Below are 19,532 nucleotides of genomic sequence, written 5' to 3' on the forward strand. Positions count from 1 at the left end.
TAAATTTAAATAATTTACAGATAGATGTCGCACATTGAAAAAAAAAAGGGTTAACTTATCGACAGTAAACTTTCGAAATTAGAAACTCCCTAGGTTGTTTCTCCCTAGAAATTTTGGATTCGTAGAAATTATATTTTTTTATTGTGTATGTATATGAATAGCGTTGCAAAAAAAAAAGTAAAAAAAAATACACCCAAAGGACGCTATAAAACTTGTTTGTGGTTTAACCCAGGTTGAAGATTAATCTGATGAAATTCCGAGACGATTAAATCATTGATTTGAGCACAGTCCTGTTATTGGAGCACACCCAAAAAGTTGTATATTCCTTCAAGAATCATCATCAGTTGGATTCAGGGTATGAAAATTTTTTTTTATCTATATTTTCGTTCAAACAGCCAAGTTCACATTGTACTTGTTGCATGTGTGCTTGTTTTTTTCACATATATATTTGTGTATTTGTGTGTACAATAATTACTTTAATCAAATTTTTTATATTATCTCTAATATCCGTTTTATCCTTGTTTAATTTCCGTCCGTATCAATCATTGACAAAATAAAATAGATTTATCTTAAATAATATATTATTCACGTGTTTAAAAAAAAAGTAAATAAATCAATTAAAACGGAGTCGACAAGCGTGTACAATTACAGTCAGTGGTACAAGCCTCCGTGATGATTTGATACAGTTGATTGCAAAAAATAATAGATAAAAAAGAAAATAGTTAATTAAATAAATAAACAAATAGATCACCTTGTACACACAAATATTGTACTTGATAAATACAACGTTATTATTAATAATTTTTAATTTTTCTTATTGCAATTGTATCAGGTATATAAGAATTGAATTATCAGAAATTTTCAAGCCGGCTGTTTGGCGTCAAACAGTAACATCACACCGGAATTATTGATAACAATTGTAAGTACATAATGTCAACATAAATCAATTTGTTATTCTAGTTATTTTACATTTAACCAAAATAATATACTGATTTTTTATTCCAGTTTTGGATCTCTTTACATATTTATATAAGTGTAGAAAAATTTTGGTTTTTTATTTTTGCTCAGCTAAAAATATCTATCTAAATGTCGGTCCGGATTAGGCTCCACGTTTCTATTTTGGAATTCGTTTTTTTTTTTTTTTTTTAATTTTTTTTTTTGTTAACTTATTCTTGCTGCATATATAATATCCAGTTGGAATTTATTTATATTTTTTTTTCAACTTATCTATTTGTTAATGAGTTTGTTGATTTTTTTTTTTTTACTTTTCCTCAAATAATAAATGATAATAATATATTTTTTTTCTAATCAGTAAATAAATATATTTTTTTATTTTTATTTTTTAAAAAAATATAAAAATAGTAATTAATATAATCAGTGTTTTTAAATTATCATATTATTTTTTATTTTAACAACACGTCTATTCAAGAAAAATAAATTATTCATCATGTATATTATAAAATTTTTATTATTTCATTTCAGAAAATATATCATGTCGCAGCATTTTGTCACTGTCTGTGTGGTTTGCTGTGTACTGTGTATTGCACATATACCATGCTCAGTGCATTCATTAAATGTGTCACCATTGGAAAGCCAACAAATTCAAGAAAAACTGGGACAAATAACATACAATGATAATCTATCAAAATATAATAATCACAATAAAGCAAAAAGACATGCTGAGCATACACATGATGAACATGCACATGATGAACATACACATCATGAACATAGTAATGCTGAAAAATTATTTAAAACACATGGAAATGGAGAAATATTAACAATGGAACAGTTTGAATCGATGCTTGAAAAGCTTGGCCTAATTGATTTAATAAACAACAAAAGTTTTAATGGTTTGTAATATATTTTCATATACTCTCACATAAATTATTAATATTTAATGAATTGATTGAAGAATGTAGATTCATAATTAATCCCAATTGACCTACCAAATTACTATTCATCTATTTGATTCATCAACTCTCGTTGATCATTAAAAAATATTATATTAATTATATATTCTACTGCTAGCAGGATAATTAAAAAAATATTTATCAAAAAAAAAAAAATCTCCAATCCAAATGATCTTGACCTCGAGAATAAAATATAATTAATTTATTTCGTCACACTTTGTAACATTTTCATCAATTGATACAGTTTTTTTTTTTTTTTTGTTAAAATCAATCAAGGATAACGCTAGTTTGTTTTTTTTAATTTCATTATTTTTTGTTGTTTTTCTTACCTTGGCCTTGATCAATTGCTTACGATGCATAATTTCAATGAAACTCGATCATTTAAATTATTAATTTTTCGTTGATTTAGATACACCAAGTGTCAAGCCAATAGATTCCCACAGTGTCACACAACAAAAAACAAAGGTAATTAAATAAAAATAAAGGTCAAATGTTATATCAACTGTAATAATAATAATAATCTAATGATATTTTTATTTTTTTAAAGTGTTTAAACAAAAAAGAATTATTGACAAAGGCCTCTGAGAAGAACTACGATAGTTTGACAAAGAACGATACATTATTGCCCCACTGGTTATTTGAGAAGATATGCCCGGTATTATTGTATCATTTCACAAATCTATCAGGCACTGAAAATAAAGGTTGTTTAAGTCTACCAGAAAGTCTTGATAATATAACAATGGATAATCTTCATGATGATCATAATATTGACAATGAAACACGTGATATGTTTCAAACTTGGCTATACTCATCAATAAGTATAATTATAATAAGTTTATGTGGTTTATTGGGTGTTGCTGTTATTCCTGTTATGGGAAAAAGCTATTATCATCATTTAATACAATTTTTAGTTGCACTTGCAATTGGTACACTTTGTGGTGATGCATTTATACACTTATTACCACATGCTATGATGCCAAATCATAGTCATGAACATGGTCATGAACACAAACACGAACATGGGCATGATGATAATTTACATCAAGTAAATACATATAAAGGTCTTGTTGCAATGTTAGGATTTTTAATGTTTTTATTAATGGAAAAAGCACTTGGTACAATTGCTGAATGGCATAAACATCGTCAACGTAAAAATAAATTACCATCAAAAGTACGTGTCATGAGAGAAACAGATAATAATGAAATGATAAATAATGTTGGTGAAAAATTATGTAAACATAAATATTCATCATATCCATATTGTTATGGTGAAATAACTGGTGAAACACATGATCATCAACATAATGATCATGAAAAATTACCAGTAACAATAACAGAAGAAGAAAAACCTTTAAATGATAATAATTGTGATTCAATATTAAAAACAGTAAAAGATAATCATCATCATGATGATTTTAATAAAATAAGTGGTGATAATCAGCATACTAATGAAATAATATTAAAAAATGGTATTGATGGAAGTGAGAATTCAAATGAAACTGAAAGTTATACTGTTATATTACGTGAACATGAAAATAAACATCATGGACATACACATTCACATGGTCATGTACATGCTGCACCAGAATCAATGTCAAGTGTTGCATGGATGGTTATTATGGGTGATGGTTTACATAATTTTACTGATGGTATGGCTATTGGTGCTGCATTTGCAGCAAGTATTGCTGGTGGTTTTTCAACAGCAATTGCTGTATTGTGTCATGAGTTGCCACATGAACTTGGTGATTTTGCTGTATTAATTAAAGCTGGAATGAGTGTTAAACAGGCTGTATTTTATAATCTTTTATCATCAATATTGTGTTTGTTTGGTATGATTTTTGGTATATTTTTGGGTGCAACACCATCAGCAACAAGTTGGATATTTTCAGCAGCTGCTGGAATGTTTATTTATATTGCACTTGTTGATATGATGCCTGAATTATCATCTGGACATTCAGAAGAAGGTGGCTCAAAATGGCAATCTGTTCTTCAAATTATGGGTTTATTGTCTGGACTTGGAATTATGCTAATCATTGCTTTGTATGAAGATGATTTAATGCACTTGTTTAGAAGTTAATTATTTTATTTTTTTAAACCAAGTTTATTTTATATTTAAAATTAATAATTCATTCATCAATCATTGTTATTCAAATAGTTTTCATGTCACTATAAAAACATTTAATTAATTTAGTCAATGCACAATATTATTCATCTTGACAATATTTTATCGTTATTATTTTATTCAGTTTATTTTTCAAATTAAATAATGATATTACAATCTCAATTTTAAATTAAAAAAATAAGTGCATTCCAAACAAAAAAAAAAAAAGAGATGAAAAGTTTTTTCTTTTTTTTTTTTTTAATAAATGTAACAGTATGATTTATTTTATTTAATAACAGTATGATGAACAATACAAGTTTTTTGTTGTAAAAAATTGCAAGAAGAAAAAAAAAAAAAAAGTATTTTTAGGATGTAAAAATCCGGTGCTTATAGTTTTAAAAATAATAATATACTTATATACTTTTACATTGTTTGTTTTATAATCTCAACTTATTATTATTATCATTAAGGAAAAGTTCAGATTATCTGTTAATTGCTACTTAAATTTTTCATGCTCAACAACACTTCCGTTATGAAAAAAAAAAAAACTTAAACTTATTGACTAAGTTCCAAGTATAAAATTTAAATTATAAGTACATTATAATTGGTTGTAATTTCATTGAATGAGTTACTTACTTTTACACTATGCTAATTGTATGAGGTAGAGTCAAGTATTTTAAATGATTTATTTTAAAATGTGCTTCATAATTACTTTTTCACGAAAAAAAAAAAAATAATGAATTAATAAAATTATACTAAGTAATGAAAGTAAACAAAAAAACTAAAAAACAATAACGAAAATAAAAAAAAGAATTGAATTTATATACATTGTGTGTTTGATTATTTATTTATTCAAATAAAAAACCTATAAAAACCTTGCCTAATGTTAACAAACAATTATAAAAAATTAATATTAATTAAACTTTAATTGAATTTTAATTTAACAATATTCTAAAATAATAATTTTTTGACAAATTAATAGAATACGTAGATGAATTATTTAAAAAAAAAAAAAAAAGCGACAGTGACGACGATGATGATCGGCCATAATCAGTCAGTCGTTTTGTGATTTTGAATAAAAAGTGGCTGGATCGTATTAGGAATACAGAATATGTAAAGAGTATTTGACCAAAAGTAGTAACTAGTAACTACTCCTCTTACATTCTGTATTCCTGGTACGAACCAGGCATTAGGTGTGTTCGATAGGTCTCGGCACATCTATAGCGCTTTTGTCGTACAGTCAATTAAAGAACTACGGGTAATGGAAAAACCTAATTGGCGCATACTTTGGTTCTCCGATTAACCGTACAATTGAAGCGCTTATTTTCATTGACCGCCATTAAATTCAAAAAAATTAGGAACACATGAAAAAGCAAGGAGGTATTCGAGCATAAGTCTACATACCTCTTTACACATTCTGTATTCCCCATCAGAATCTAATAGTTACAGCAAACTGAACACTTAAAAAGCTTAAAAACTGTACACAGTGGTGAGTGTGGCGTGTTGACAAGTTACTTTGTTGTTCTCGCTTTGTTTATCAAGTTTATTAAAAAAAATTTATACATATATTGTTTAAACAATTATTGATAACTCGTAATAAATTTTTGTTTAATAAATAAAAAAAATGAGTGGAATTTTAATAAATCCATTGCGTTTTGTTGGCACAGCAAAATATGTTACAAATAATTCAACAAAATATCTACGATCCATGACACTCACGACTAGTGTAAATAATTTATTGCCATTAGTTCAATCAAATCATCTCAACCATAATAAATTTAGAAGATTACAGTTTACTCAAGGTAAAGAAAAATATATTTTTCATAATTTAATATTGTTTAATTTAAATTATATATGTATCGTGATTTTGAGTAAATTTAGGGTTATGTTGTGCAGTTTGGTGCCCGTCTTACCAGCTAAATATACCTAAATTTAATCATACTTTATATTTACTCTAAATTGATAGAATGGGTAAATATTTTATATTTAATTCAAAAATTTTTTTTATTGATATTGTTTATTATTTTTATAAAGCTAAAAACATATCAACTAATTTTGGAACAACCATATGGGCCGCTAGAAAGAAAATATTATCATTATTTTCTAATGAAGTAATTAAAAAGGCAGCGATTGGTCAACTTAAGTTATCACTTAATAGTGGTAAAGTAATACTTTTAACACCAGAAGGAATGAAAAAGTAAGTAGAATATTAATCAATAACTTTAAACCAATTCTTTGATAATTGAAATTATTTATTATTAAGGCCAGGTGCTTAACATCGAGTGACAAAACTAAGTCAACTTTTCACCTAAAACTTTGGTCTCATGATGAAATGTATATTTATAATTAAATAATTATAAAAAATATATCAAACTGTTGAAAAAAAATAGCACACCTGGACAACAAAAATTGACTTATTATGAGTATAGATTATTTATTTCTCTATATCTTTATTAAACTCTTAATAAAAAAATATATATCATTAATAATATTATTATAATTATTATTTTACAGTTTTATTTTTCCTCCTACATTCAGCATTGAATTTAACGGAAAACCAATTGAACCTATAAGCAATAAAATTGCTAATAAAGAAGAACAGCCATTAGCATTTAAGTTGAATAATTGGCATGTACTACTTGATGATGATGAATTAATATTCAAATTAAAAGATACTGGCGAAAAGTAAGTTGAATTTTCAAAAAATTTTAAATATATTTATTACTAATTTTTTATTAAGTAAAAAAAATTTGACTTATGAATTTTGATTAATTATTTACATCTCTAATAAACTGTTGATGACAAATATACATTATTAATAAAATTGATTTTCTTTTTTTTTACAGGTTTATTTTAAAACACGCACTTAACGTTGAAGCTCACATATACCCACCTAAACCGTTAGAGGATGGTAGTTATAAGTTTAATTCAGTAACACCTATTTCTGATGTTATAGCATATCCCGCTAAACTAATATCGAAATCAGATGGCTCGGTTCCTTTAGAGTAAGTTAAACATTAATTAATTATTTTAAACCAATTTTTTGTTTTTAAAAATTATTTAATTATCATATTAATTATTAATTTTCTATTAAGTAAAGAAAAATTACCATCTCTATCTCAATAATAAAATATACATCATTAATAATATTAATATTACCTTACAGACTGTCTTGGCCACCTATAAATGCTGCTATCCCTGTCAACCGATTTGATAGTGATGAAAGTGAACAATCAAAGTCACTATTATCAACAGAAAAAAGTGATAAGGAAATGTAAGTTGAATATTAATCAATTATTTTAAACCAATTTTTTTTTCTTTTGAAATTATTTAATTAATATTTTTATTATGTAAAAAAAGAATTACCCACTATGAGTTTTGATTATTTATTTAGAACTGATAAACCAAATAGTTTTGGACAAATTAAACTTAAATTTCCAATGACTGCGTTTCTTGAAGGAGCTCGTCAACAAATTCTGTTAAGAGATTGTGATGATACGTAAGTCAAATATTATTCAATAATTTTAAACCAATTTTTTGTTTATTAAAATGATTAATATTATTAACGTTCTATTAAGGGATTAAAATTGAATGATTAGAGATTCATTATTTATTTATATCTCTAATAAACTTTTGATGAGAAATATTATTTTTTTTTTTAACAGTTATGATGTCTATCACACAGTTGAAATTCAAGCTAGCAAAAATTTGAATAAAAAAAAAGATGAAACATCAAAAATTGGTAAACTTGAAATGAGACTTTACAGCGGTGATATAACCTTTGAACCAAGAGCTTCCAGTAAACAAAGGTAAATTGAATATTAATCAATAATTTTAAACCTTTTTCTTTTGTTATTCAATTTATTAATTAATATATTGATTAATTATCATTAATATCAATGAAAAAGTTCTCTAAAAAACTATTGATAAATAATAATCATCATTAATAATAATAATTTTTATTTTACAGTGTAATCATCAAACACAGTGTCGACATTGAAATTGACTTGGATAGTGAAATACCAAGTATTCTTATTAACCCTCATATAAAAACTTATCGTCAATAATAACTATATTGTCTTATTTAGATAAAAATAAATAGTTATTATTTTTCTTGTCTAATATATTATAATTGAATTATAATTAAACGTTTGTCATATTATTTTGTTGGTTTTGATAATAATTTATAATTGTAGTATCAAATATTCGATTAATAATCATTTAGATTAAAATAAATAGTTGATATTTTTCTTGTCTGTTAATTTACGACCAATAATATATATTCTTTGTCTAATTTATTATAATTAAATTATAATAAAACAATTGTAATATTATTTTATTGGTTTTCAAAATGATTTATAATTATAGAATAAAACATTCGATTAATGATCATTTCTATTAATAATATAAACAATTAAATTCATGTTTATATCTATAAAAGTAAAAATAAATAACTTTTTTTAAAAACATTCTACTCGCATTTTTTTTAGAGATTATAAAAAAGACAATTGGGTTATTATTATTAAACAATACTATTTAATTTTCTTTTTTTACTTTCTTTTTTTTGAAATGAGCAATGATTTTATGTTGTGGTTTTTTTTTTTTAAATTTAACTATCGGTAAATTTAGGTATAGTCAAATAAAAAATCAGTCAGTTGCAGAAAGCTTAATAAATTTTTTTAGCCACAGCCCATCGTTTATTTATTATTAATATCCAAAATATATTATTTTAATTATCTCACCTTCTTTTTCTTATTGAATTTCATTACTTTTTTTTTTTTTGTCAGTTGCAGAAAGCTTAATACATTTTTTTAGCCACAGCCCATCGTTTATTACTTTTTATTGAAATATGTACATTTTCTTACTAAAAAGCAGGAATTTGCCAGAGGCTCTTGTAAATTGTAAAAATTGTATTTAATTTTTAAATAAATAAAATTAATTTAAAAAAATATTTATACAGTATCAAATGATTTATTGATGCTACTTATTTAAATTGAATACTTTTATCGGTTTTAAATTCAGGTGAATAGTTGATAATACAAAAAAAAAAAAACATTAATATAACAAATATAATTCATTATTATATTTATTATATTGTTGTTGATCCCTGAAATTTTTTTGGACATTTTATTTTTTATTAAACAAAAAACTTGGTAATTTTTGATGCAGGAACAGCAGTCGTCAGTCGTTTTATCATATGATTTTGAATAAAAATTGGCTGGATTATATTAGGAATACAGAATAATACAAAAATTTTTAAATTAAAGGTAATTTGGTAAATACTCTTTACGTCTTGTTGCAATAAAATCCTACAAATAATTCAACAAAATATCTACGATCATTTACTCCACGACTAGTGTAAATAATTTACCATAGTTCAATTTTCATCACCACCATTAAATTTAGAAATTACAGTTTACAAGAAAGAGCAATGAGGTATTCGACATAATTTACATATTGTTTAAACATTATGTATTCCGTATCAGAATTAGGGAATAGTTATAGCAAATTGAACACGTAAAAACCTAAATTTAACAGAAAATTATTCGTAAATTCATAAATTATATGTACATTTTTTATTATGCAATAAAAAAATAATATTATACAATAAACAATAATAAATAATAAACAAATTGGATGAATAAAATAATAAAATATATGACATTTGTTTTTAGAACAAAAATATATTTTTAGAGTTATTTGTTTATATTTTTTCATATGTTTTTCAAATAAATAGTATATTAATTTAATATCTACATGTGATGTATTTTATTTAATAATAATTATTAAAAGCTTTATTATTTTTTTAAGATGATTAAAAGGAAAGTCTGTTTTTTTTTTTTTTTTTTTGAGGTAAGTGTTTAATTAAAAAATAACAAAATGAATAAGAAAAAATAATCATAATAATAATAATAAAACACCTTATAAGATTAAGTTATAAATTATTAAGGCATTGATTACAAATTTCTATTTTTCAAAAATCTTTGAATTTTATCAAAATAATTTTTAATTATAATTTATATCTTTTTTTTTTTTGTTCTCATGTAGCACTTTTTTTTCTTATCAGCAATAAAATGTTGACTTAAATAATCATATTTTTTTTTTTTTAGTATATAACTCAATATTAATCATATAAAATATATGTTTTATAATGAAAATAAAAAACAAAAATTTTTGAAAATTAACTAGTAATGAATTAAAAAAAATGATAACGTAGAAATTTATAATTAAAAGAAAAAAGCATTAATTATGAATATGAATATTACTGAGCCCAATATTACATTATAAGATGATAAATAAAAATTAAACTATGAAATAACAAAAAAAAATAAGAATATGCAAATCTAAAATTTAAAAAGAAAATAATCATAGAATAAATAATATTGAAAAAGTAAATAATATTTAAATAAAATGTCAATGATGCTAAAATTAATTAAATATATAATTATTAAAAAATAAAAAGAAAAAAATTTACTTGCTTTTAATAAAAAATATTTAAACATTAATTTATAACTAAAATATTGTTTATTAATTAATTATTTTTAAATATTAAAATTCTCCAATACGTAAAATTTACCATCTCTATCACATTTGTCCATTATTATCTTATTGGTTGAGGTCTTGGGCTATTCATTGAAAATTGTAGTCATAGTGTATTCTGAGTGTGAAGATCATAAAGTATTAGCACATTTAGTTAAAATTGATCACGTTTAGTTATGTGGTATTTTAATTTTTACTACAATTTTTTGAAAATATTTTTCCAATTTCTTTTCGATTATGCTTTTAAATTTCTACCCGTGATTAGTCCGATTATTTTTTACATGTTGACCTATACCGGATATTAGGGAAATTTTCTCCGAAAATTCTAATGTTAAAGAAATTTGAAAAAGTATTCTTAAACTTAATAAAAAACTTAAAAAATAGTTGAATTTTAATTACTTGTGTTTTTGACTACATTTTAAATACAATCATTAATTCAATTAATAATTAAATTGATGAACATTTTTATTAATAGATGAATTAAGAAAAATAGAAATCAAATTACAAATATATTAATTACAAAATAAATAAAATAAACAAAAAGAAAAGTATAAATAATAGAACCTGCCTTTAACTATGTATCAACATTAGCATCAGCAAATCTACTTTTTTTTGATATACGTATCAAAGATTATTCAAGGCCTTTAAAGATTGTCACATATTTTAAATATTTTTAACGATCTTATTTATCTTTAAAATTAAATATAAAAAACTCAATATTTCTTTCTAAAATTTCGTAAAATATTTATTTAAAGTAGTTTAAATGATCGATTCAATCAAATCTGTAAAAATAAATCCAAAAGTAATACACCAAGAAGATAAACATGAAAAAACAAGTGGTCCTCAAAAGAGAATCGTCTTTACACCAAGAAAATAAACATTCATATTTACCAATTAAATTATCTTGTTATAAAAAATATTTTATATTATTGATTAACAATTGTTAAACGAATTCATTTTTTTTTTTTTTTTAAATAAATTTATTTGTTTATCAATATTAATTATAATTTTTGATTATAAATTCTTACAATGACTGTTTTATTTTGTTACATTCATCCTTATAACTACTGTTCTTGATAAGAAATCGTAGTTAAACTGAATTTCTCCTTATATAAATGATATTTTATTGGGATTAAAATATTAAAGATTATTTATCTAATATACATTTGATGTTTGAATTTTAATTTATAATTTGAAAATTAAATTACTGCTATTTCAAATTGTAAAATTAAAATCAGCTATTATAAAGAATGCTGTAGCATTTTTTATGATTAATTATAACAGAAATAAATAATATATAACAATGTTTTCAATTTAACAATACTATAATAAAATGATTTTATTTTACTATTATTTCAAAAATTTTAATTATGAAAATATTTCTAAAATTTTTAAAATTTCCCCAAATTACCCATTCTGTAATATAAAAAAATTTTATTTAAAATCTTGATTTTATAAAAATTTTATTTTACATTTAAGTTTTAATAATTTCTGTTTTTTTTTACCAAAGCTAAAAAGATTTTAATACATTTTTTAGAAATTCACACGTATCCAACTTGTTAACTATGTTTATAAAATATGGTTAATTTATGTGCTAATCAGATAATTTCAAAATAATTTTTTAAATACTAACCAAAATTTAATTATTTTAAAATCAGAAATTCGTTGAAGCAAATTTTAAGTTTGCACTGCCTTTGTATACTATTACATTAAAAATTTACTTTTCACATGCTTATTATATGTTCTCATGTAAAAGAAATATTTATCATTTATTAATCCAGAGTAAATTTGGATAATTATAAAAAAAATTTTGATACCTTTCTCCACTCATTTCTCCGCATGAGTCAATTTGGGAGAAATTCGGAGTAATCGCGGAGAAATTCAGGAGAAATATTTTCACCAGGGTTTTGACTTTTGAATTTTCTTTTAAAATTAATGTATTGCATACTTTTTTATTTTTATTAGGTAGAAATTAAGACTCAATTCGAGTACTTTTTGACTTTCCATATTGGTGTTGATATGAAAGTCAAAAATTGACTCGTTCTACTAAGGTACGATATCACCATTTTAATATAGGCTTCCCAGTGAAATTTTATAACATTTTGAAATACTCTCATAAGATTGAACATAATTATAATTATAATTATAATTATAATTGTTTAATACCCAGGTAGAAATTAGAGTCAATTTGAGGTCATTTTTACTTTATATTTTGGTAATATGAGAAGTCAAAAATTGATTCTTATTTTTACCTAATATGTCTTCTATTAATTAAATTAGCAGCAAAATTTAGACTAATAAATGGAATTTATTGGAGTTGCAATTGGTTTAATACAAACAGGTTAAGGAGTTTGGACGATTTTTTTTTTGAATATGAAGATCTAAAGAGGGGTATAAAAATAGAATATTGAAATAATGGTAAATTTTTATAGAGGGTACAGTAATTGTTTGGAATCTAATTATTTTTATTAATTTTCTAAAGTTGAAGTTTTAAAATGGGTTTATAGATAATAAATTTTCGTTTAAAAAATATTAAAATACAATTTTTTTGATTGTCAATATGATCTTTCAAGGTCGCTATATTTTTACCAAAAGAAAGTAATAAGTTGAATATTAATCAATTATTTTAAACCAATTTTTTTTTTTTTTTGAAATTTTTTAAATAATATATGTATTTATTATGTAAAAAAATTACCATTGGATAATTTTTATTGTATTTAGAAACGCATTAAAAATCAAATAGCGATAAAAAAGAATGAAATTAAAATTTCTGTTAATTTACACATTAATATATATTCTTTTGTCTAATTTATTATAATGAAATTATAATAAAACGATTGTCATATTCTTTTATTGGTTTTAAATCAATTTATAATTATAAGATAAACATTCGATTAATGATTATTTCTAACAAGAATATAAACAATTAAATTCATGGATATATTTATAAAATTAAAAATAAATAACTTTTTTTAAAAACATACTACTCTCATTTTTTTTAGAAATTATAAAAAAGACAATTGGGTTATTATTATTAAACAATACTATTCAATTTTCATTTTTTACTTTCTTTTTTTGAAATGAGCAATGATTTTATGTTGTGGTTTTTTTTTTAGAAATTTACTTATATTAAATTTAGAGTATAGTCAAATAAAAATCAGTCAGTTGCAGAAGTTAATAAATTTTTTAGCTACAATAGATTTATTTGTACATTTAAATATGTACATTGATTTTTATTTTTATTTTTTTTTTTTTTTTACTAAAATGCAGGGAATATTCCAGAGGCTTTTATAAATTTTAAAATTTTATTTAATTACCATCATCAAATTATTTGATGCAGGAACAGCAGTCAATATTCGATCGGCCATAATCAGAACTGACTTTGAGTAAAAAATTTCAAACGATCGGATCAGGAATACAGAATGTGCAAAGAGTAGTTAGGAGAGTAGGGGGTTTGTTGGAATACCTCTTTGCTCATTCTGTATTCCTAGTAGATCTTGTGTTCCTTACGATTCTTCACATTTCCTTGGTCGGCCGCGACACAGTCAGTCAAAATTCAAGATACCTCTTTCGAAATTCTATACTCCTAATAAGAAAGTCAATTTTTCTACTTTATTTTAGTTTAGATGGGAGCTCGGCAACCACTGTTTCATTAAGACAACACATCAAAAGAGCAATATCCTTTGTTAATAATTAAAATTATATTTTCTAATAACTAATAACAATAGAAATTAAAAGGAAATATTTAAGATTAAATAAATAAACATTAATTATTATTTTATTATTTTTAAAAAATATTTTATTCATGAAATTATACTTTTTTATTTTTCTTTTTTTTTTTTTTGTATGAATAAAAAACTAAATAAGTTTTCAAAAAAAAAAAAATTTCTTTTTCTAATCGATAGCGTATTATTAGCTATATTATATATCTATTATAAGTTAATAATTAAAATCTAGTTTAATAATAAATCTATAGAACAATGAATATAAATAAAAAAAAACCTAAATCAAAAGAAAAAAAAAAAAAAAAAACAAACAATAATAAAAAATTAAATTAGATAACAAGTGAAGTTTTTTTTTTTTTTTTTTCTTTTTTTGCATTAATTAATAATTATTTACTTTTTTTTTTTTTTTTTTCAACTAAAATTCTTTTTTTTTTTTTTAATTTTACGATGATGTCGAGACTAAATCATCTTTATCACTTAATTGTGTTGTTAAACTAAATGCAGTATCAGTACTATTTTCACTATTGACACTTTCACTAAACAAGGGTTGTTTGCTGTTGACTGAATCATTCATCTCTCTCATAAGACCTGCCACATCATCATCCGGATCAATCTCTTGTGTTTCACCAACGACATCAATTTCAACTGACTGCACATCAGACAATGAGTCTGTTGGTTCTTTTGGTTTTTCCTCTGTATCCTCTGTGTCCTCTGTAAACTGTTAAAAATAAAATAAACAAATGAGAACATTTTTTCAACAAGTAACTTCAAGAAAATAAATAAATAAATACCTTCATAGGTTCTAATTTGCATGCTGTTGGCAAATCCATATGGTAAACACAATTTGAATGAAAAATAACTGGTACTGGTTCATGACACTCGATATCAGCTCGTACTGCTCCACAAGCTTTAAATAAAACTTGTTTATCATCCTGAAAATTAAATTCAAATACAATAATAATTAATATTCAAGAAAATAAAAGTAAGCATAAATAATAATTTTTCTTACTGTTAAAATATGTTTTCTACAATGTTTTGCTGATGGTAATGTTCGTTCACCACATTTAACACCTCCCTCAGTGAATATACATTTTGGTATTGATGGTAATTTTTGTGATACACCCTCAGTTATTTTAGCACGTCTTTCCAATGATTTCCTGTATAGTATTGCTTCGATGCCATTTCTACGATGATATCTATGTAATGCCTTGAGTTTATTATATACCTTTTTTTCCTTGGCACTTTCCTTTGGTTGATCATGAATGCTGCAGTATGTTTCTTTTTCTTTTTTAATAGCTTGTAAATATTTACGTCTTTTTTCACGTAATGTATATTGTAGTCTTCTAAATTGCTCAATATAAAGTGTTTGTAGTTTTATTAATTTTTCACGTGCAATGTAAATAACTTCTTCAGCTGTGAATATACCGGCATGCCTTAAAAAATCAATACTAACAAATGAAAAGAGTATAACAAATTCTTTTTTTTGACACAAATTAAATCATCTACTAAACATAAATTTAAAGGACAATAACAATTATTAAAAAATCATGAAGGATGAAATATTTATATATATTTATAATATGATTATGTAATGATAATTTTTTTCATTATTATTATTATTTTTGTATTAGGATGCTTGTGATTATCATAAACATCAATAGGAATGGATTTATAATTTGGATAAATTTGTGTTCAGTAGGTAAGGGATTTTTATTTATACTATAATTTTAACTTACTTTAATGGATCATCTTGTGGGCTGTTGACACTCTCATTGTCACTGTCATCAAGATATGCTCCTTTCAAGGCTTCATTGACCATTGTTGGCTCTACATCACTGTCAGATGAACTGGCATAATCAAGAATATTACAGCAACTTGAATTTATTTTTGATGCATCAATATCATCTGTAAAAAAAATACAATTTCATTATTAATAATTAATTAACAAATGTATATTATGTAGGTATATTAATATTATTATTTATAAATTTTAAAACTTACTAAATGGATCTAATATTTTATTTTCATCATCTTGTTCATTATCTGGTTTTGAGTAATGACTCAAATTTAATAACATTATTTCAGGTGATGGAGGTAGTGTATTACGTAATAATGATTTACTTTTTGCTAATTGTGATTTTTTTGTATGTTCAGGACAATAGACAATGTCTTTACGATCCAATTTTGGATTTGTACATTTACGTCCATTTGTATAAACAAGTGTACATTGTTTATATGGTGCATTTGGATCTTGAAGAATATGATTTTTACAATATGCATAACCATCTAAACATTTTTGTGAACATTCATAGTTTGTAAATGTGCATGTTTGATTTTTTTGACGATGATGACACTGAGTAGTTGAAGTTGCTGCAGGCATTGTTATTTTTGGTACACGAAACATTCCTTTAAACAATCACTTTAAACAATTTATAAATTTTTTTTTTATATATTTCAATTATTTATCACTAAAACATTGAGGTGATTAATTGTAAATAAATTTATATAGCAACGTAAATTCAACAAGCTCATGTTTAACATGGCGGACTTTTGTTGAATATTGGCTCGTTTTTGCTAACCACAACGATGATGACACCATGGATGCGTTCATTTGCACGCAAGATTTTTTTTTTTTTCAGTCCATTCCAGTTCATTCCGTTCAAATTTCAATTTAGTTCCCTTTGTCATCTTGGTCATGTTGTTTATTTAACTTGTTTACAAATTACAAATTGGTCAGGTACATAATCTGGTAATGATAAATAAAATCTGAAACATATTTAAATAATTATTTAAAAAACAATACTTGATTAAATCTATGATTAATGAATTAATTTTCAGAATAAATATAAAATAATGGAGCAACATAAAAATTCAATGTCAAATGATGATAAAATTGTTCTTAGTTATTATGACTGTCTTATTCGTCAATCTGATAAAAATTTATTGACAGGAAAATACTGGTTGAATGACATTATCATTGGTTTTTATATGGAATATTTAAATAACAATATTGTCAGTAAAATTGATGATAAAAAAATTGTTTTAGCTAGTCCTGAATTAACACAATTATTAAAAATGATGGAACCAAGTGATTATTCAACAATTCTTGATTCTTTCATCAACAAGGATAATATTAATTTAATATTTTTTCCATTAAATGATTCAGATAATTGTGAAGAAATTGGTGGATCACATTGGAGCCTATTAATTTATTCACATAATGAAAATTCATGTTATCATTATGACTCATGTCATGGTGGTAATGATGACATAGCTAAAAAATTTTCAAAAAAAATATTTAAATATTTTTCATTAAATAATAATGGAATTTTTATAAATGCAAAATGTTTACAACAAAAAAATGCATATGATTGTGGAATATTTGTATTATGTTTTACAGAATTAATTTGTCAAAAATTATTAACAAAACAATGTGATAATATTAAGGATTGTGATACAAGTGATGTTGTTAATTACGTCAGCTCAAAACGAAATGATATCAATGAACTTATTGAATCATTGAGTTGAAATAATTAAAATTATCTTTTTTATATTTTCTAATTATTTTTAATGCCTCAAGTATTATAATTATTTTTTAGTCAATTTATTATGACAATTAAATTTGTTACAATAAAATGACATTATATTGCATTATACATTAATACAAACTAAATTTTTTTTCATTTATTTTATTGATTAATTTATGGATCCTCGTCCCAAACAGTTTCAGTTAAAATAGCAATATTATCAAGACCTTGCATTGGTGCATACTCCAAATTCCACATGAGATTTGTAAATACAACTAGAAAAGCAAAAAAAAAAAAAATAATAATCGAGTTATAATTTCAATTTAATGCATAAAAATATAATATAATTAATACTAACGCATTTCACCACGATGAAGATCAGCAATTAATTCAGGACATGAACTATTACATGGATTTATTGGTGTAAGTCTTAGTTGTGTTGCACCTCGTAATTGTGCAAGTGCAATTAAGCCAGAATCAAGTTCAACTCTTTTATAACTTGGACTACTGTAATCAGATGACATTAGTACCCAATTAAAATGAGCTGGTGATACTGTACTTGAAAGAAAATAAGGACGTTGATAATATTTTCTCAATGCTTTAACAGCATTAATATCACAATTTTGCCAATGAACAAACCACTTGGCAACTTCTGGTGAATCAACACGTCTTAAAAATGCAGCTAAATCAGATGAACCAGTTCTAAGATTTGATGTCAATGAACAAGGTACTGTTTCCATTAATTTTTCATTACCCAAATATAACTAAAAAAATAAAATAATATATATTTATAAATTAAACAAAGTCAACATTTAATTATAAATATGTTAATTGTTAATTGAATTTATTTACATGGGTTATATTGTCAAACCAAAAATAATCAGTATTCATAACTGCCCATGAATCCATGGCATCAACAATTATTGCTGGTGCATCACGATTAAGATAATCATCAACCAATTGACGATATCTAACATCAGAAAGACGATCAATTGTTTCAACAGCTTGACATGTCTAAGTAAAAAATAAAAAAAAAACAATTAATAAGAATTTAAATATTTTTATAATAAACACAAAAACTTACAACACAATCTTCACCAGTTATTGGATTAGAAAATGGATTATTAATCATACAATTATCACGATAAATATCCTGCCAATTCCATAATGGTAATAATTTAATTGCAAATAAACGTGTTATTGCTGTAAAATGTATTCCAACAACACTCAATTGTGCTGTTGCAGATACAAGTATTCCAATTATAACAGTACCAATAATAACACGTAAAAAAATTTGAAACCAAGATCTTTTCATTGTTTCAACAAGAGGTTGACATATAATGTCCATTTCTTCATCAGTAAATCCAGCTTGTTGACAATACCTGAAGTAAAATTTATAATTATCTTCTTCATCAAATAATATTTATTGTTTTAATTTTCCAAATTTACTTACTTGTAAAATGAATTAAGCTCATCATCAATGAGCCTTAATTTTTCTTGTTGACTCATTTCATGAGGTTCTTTTGGAGCATAGGCTTTACGTGGTGCCTTTACACACTTGCTTCCCGACATTTTTTTTCTAATTAAAAAACAAATTAATTTCAATAGCTTTTATTAAATAAATTATTTGTTAAACTGGGTGGAATGACCATTGGCAAAAGAATGACAATAGTATAATGAACCCAAAAAATCGTTAGCAATTATTGAACGAACTGGGTTTATAATA

General features: G+C 23.7%; 5 protein-coding genes across 7 annotated transcripts; 3 read left to right on the forward strand and 2 right to left on the reverse strand.

Moving 5' to 3' along the window:
- The first annotated feature begins 34 nt into the window (after positions 1-34).
- Positions 35-4,696, forward strand: LOC122847352 (zinc transporter foi). Of its 2 annotated transcripts, XM_044144954.1 has the most exons (5): positions 35-355; positions 833-919; positions 1,483-1,853; positions 2,323-2,378; positions 2,461-4,696. In XM_044144954.1, the coding sequence occupies exons 3-5, from the start codon at positions 1,493-1,495 to the stop codon at positions 3,988-3,990; spliced, it is 1,947 nt and encodes a 648-aa protein (XP_044000889.1). In that variant the 5' UTR covers positions 35-355; positions 833-919; positions 1,483-1,492; the 3' UTR covers positions 3,991-4,696. The 2 variants fall into 2 exon arrangements, with proteins under 2 accessions (XP_044000889.1, XP_044000888.1); XM_044144953.1 differs by lacking the exon at positions 35-355 and having other exon boundaries at positions 405-919.
- Positions 4,697-5,508: 812 nt separating this feature from the next.
- On the forward strand, positions 5,509-8,099 carry LOC122847354. The gene is made up of 8 exons (XM_044144955.1): positions 5,509-5,816; positions 6,049-6,211; positions 6,529-6,699; positions 6,861-7,019; positions 7,181-7,288; positions 7,409-7,513; positions 7,680-7,823; positions 7,985-8,099. The coding sequence occupies exons 1-8, from the start codon at positions 5,639-5,641 to the stop codon at positions 8,079-8,081; spliced, it is 1,125 nt and encodes a 374-aa protein (XP_044000890.1). The 5' UTR covers positions 5,509-5,638; the 3' UTR covers positions 8,082-8,099.
- Positions 8,100-14,319: 6,220 nt separating this feature from the next.
- On the reverse strand, positions 14,320-16,886 carry LOC122847357 (KAT8 regulatory NSL complex subunit 2). 2 transcript variants are annotated; one of them, XM_044144960.1, is made up of 5 exons: positions 16,281-16,886; positions 16,016-16,184; positions 15,289-15,712; positions 15,071-15,211; positions 14,320-14,997 (listed from the first exon to the last, which is right to left on the reverse strand). In XM_044144960.1, exons 1-5 carry the CDS (start codon positions 16,681-16,683, stop codon positions 14,722-14,724), a joined length of 1,413 nt encoding a protein of 470 aa, XP_044000895.1. In that variant the 5' UTR covers positions 16,684-16,886; the 3' UTR covers positions 14,320-14,721. The 2 variants fall into 2 exon arrangements, with proteins under 2 accessions (XP_044000895.1, XP_044000894.1); XM_044144959.1 differs by having other exon boundaries at positions 14,367-14,997; positions 15,289-15,727; positions 16,281-16,879.
- A 24-nt stretch (positions 16,887-16,910) lies between these two features.
- Positions 16,911-17,826, forward strand: LOC122847359 (sentrin-specific protease 8-like). Its single transcript, XM_044144962.1, has 2 exons — positions 16,911-17,028; positions 17,118-17,826. The coding sequence occupies exon 2, from the start codon at positions 17,133-17,135 to the stop codon at positions 17,805-17,807; it is 675 nt and encodes a 224-aa protein (XP_044000897.1). The 5' UTR covers positions 16,911-17,028; positions 17,118-17,132; the 3' UTR covers positions 17,808-17,826.
- Positions 17,827-17,828: 2 nt separating this feature from the next.
- On the reverse strand, positions 17,829-19,385 carry LOC122847358. Its single transcript, XM_044144961.1, has 5 exons — positions 19,260-19,385; positions 18,891-19,188; positions 18,659-18,820; positions 18,165-18,570; positions 17,829-18,081 (listed from the first exon to the last, which is right to left on the reverse strand). Exons 1-5 carry the CDS (start codon positions 19,376-19,378, stop codon positions 17,981-17,983), a joined length of 1,086 nt encoding a protein of 361 aa, XP_044000896.1. The 5' UTR covers positions 19,379-19,385; the 3' UTR covers positions 17,829-17,980.
- Positions 19,386-19,532: the final 147 nt, after the last annotated feature.

Source organism: Aphidius gifuensis, linkage group LG1 (assembly GCF_014905175.1).
Source record: "Aphidius gifuensis isolate YNYX2018 linkage group LG1, ASM1490517v1, whole genome shotgun sequence".
Taxonomy (NCBI): Eukaryota; Metazoa; Arthropoda; class Insecta; order Hymenoptera; family Braconidae; genus Aphidius; species Aphidius gifuensis.

Bases quoted from the DNA above. Each gene is read 5' to 3' on its own strand.
- LOC122847352 (XM_044144954.1), top strand. From the start codon at position 1,493: ATGTCGCAGCATTTTGTCACTGTCTGTGTGGTTTGCTGTGTACTGTGT. The intron at 1,854-2,322 runs GTTTGTAATATA...TCGTTGATTTAG, and splicing joins AAACAACAAAAGTTTTAATG to ATACACCAAGTGTCAAGCCA. The intron at 2,379-2,460 runs GTAATTAAATAA...ATTTTTTTAAAG, and splicing joins TCACACAACAAAAAACAAAG to TGTTTAAACAAAAAAGAATT.
- LOC122847359 (XM_044144962.1), top strand. From the start codon at position 17,133: ATGGAGCAACATAAAAATTCAATGTCAAATGATGATAAAATTGTTCTT.
- LOC122847354 (XM_044144955.1), top strand. From the start codon at position 5,639: ATGAGTGGAATTTTAATAAATCCATTGCGTTTTGTTGGCACAGCAAAA. The intron at 7,514-7,679 runs GTAAGTCAAATA...TTTTTTTAACAG, and splicing joins TTAAGAGATTGTGATGATAC to TTATGATGTCTATCACACAG. The intron at 7,824-7,984 runs GTAAATTGAATA...TTTATTTTACAG, and splicing joins AGAGCTTCCAGTAAACAAAG to TGTAATCATCAAACACAGTG.
- LOC122847357 (XM_044144959.1), bottom strand. From the start codon at position 16,683: ATGTTTCGTGTACCAAAAATAACAATGCCTGCAGCAACTTCAACTACT. The intron at 16,185-16,280 runs GTAAGTTTTAAA...TTTTTTTTACAG, and splicing joins TAAAATATTAGATCCATTTA to ATGATATTGATGCATCAAAA. The intron at 15,728-16,015 runs GTAAGTTAAAAT...TTCATTTGTTAG, and splicing joins CCACAAGATGATCCATTAAA to TATTGATTTTTTAAGGCATG.
- LOC122847358 (XM_044144961.1), bottom strand. From the start codon at position 19,378: ATGTCGGGAAGCAAGTGTGTAAAGGCACCACGTAAAGCCTATGCTCCA. The intron at 18,821-18,890 runs GTAAGTTTTTGT...TTTTTTACTTAG, and splicing joins TAACTGGTGAAGATTGTGTT to ACATGTCAAGCTGTTGAAAC. The intron at 18,082-18,164 runs GTTAGTATTAAT...TTGCTTTTCTAG, and splicing joins TCTTCATCGTGGTGAAATGC to TTGTATTTACAAATCTCATG.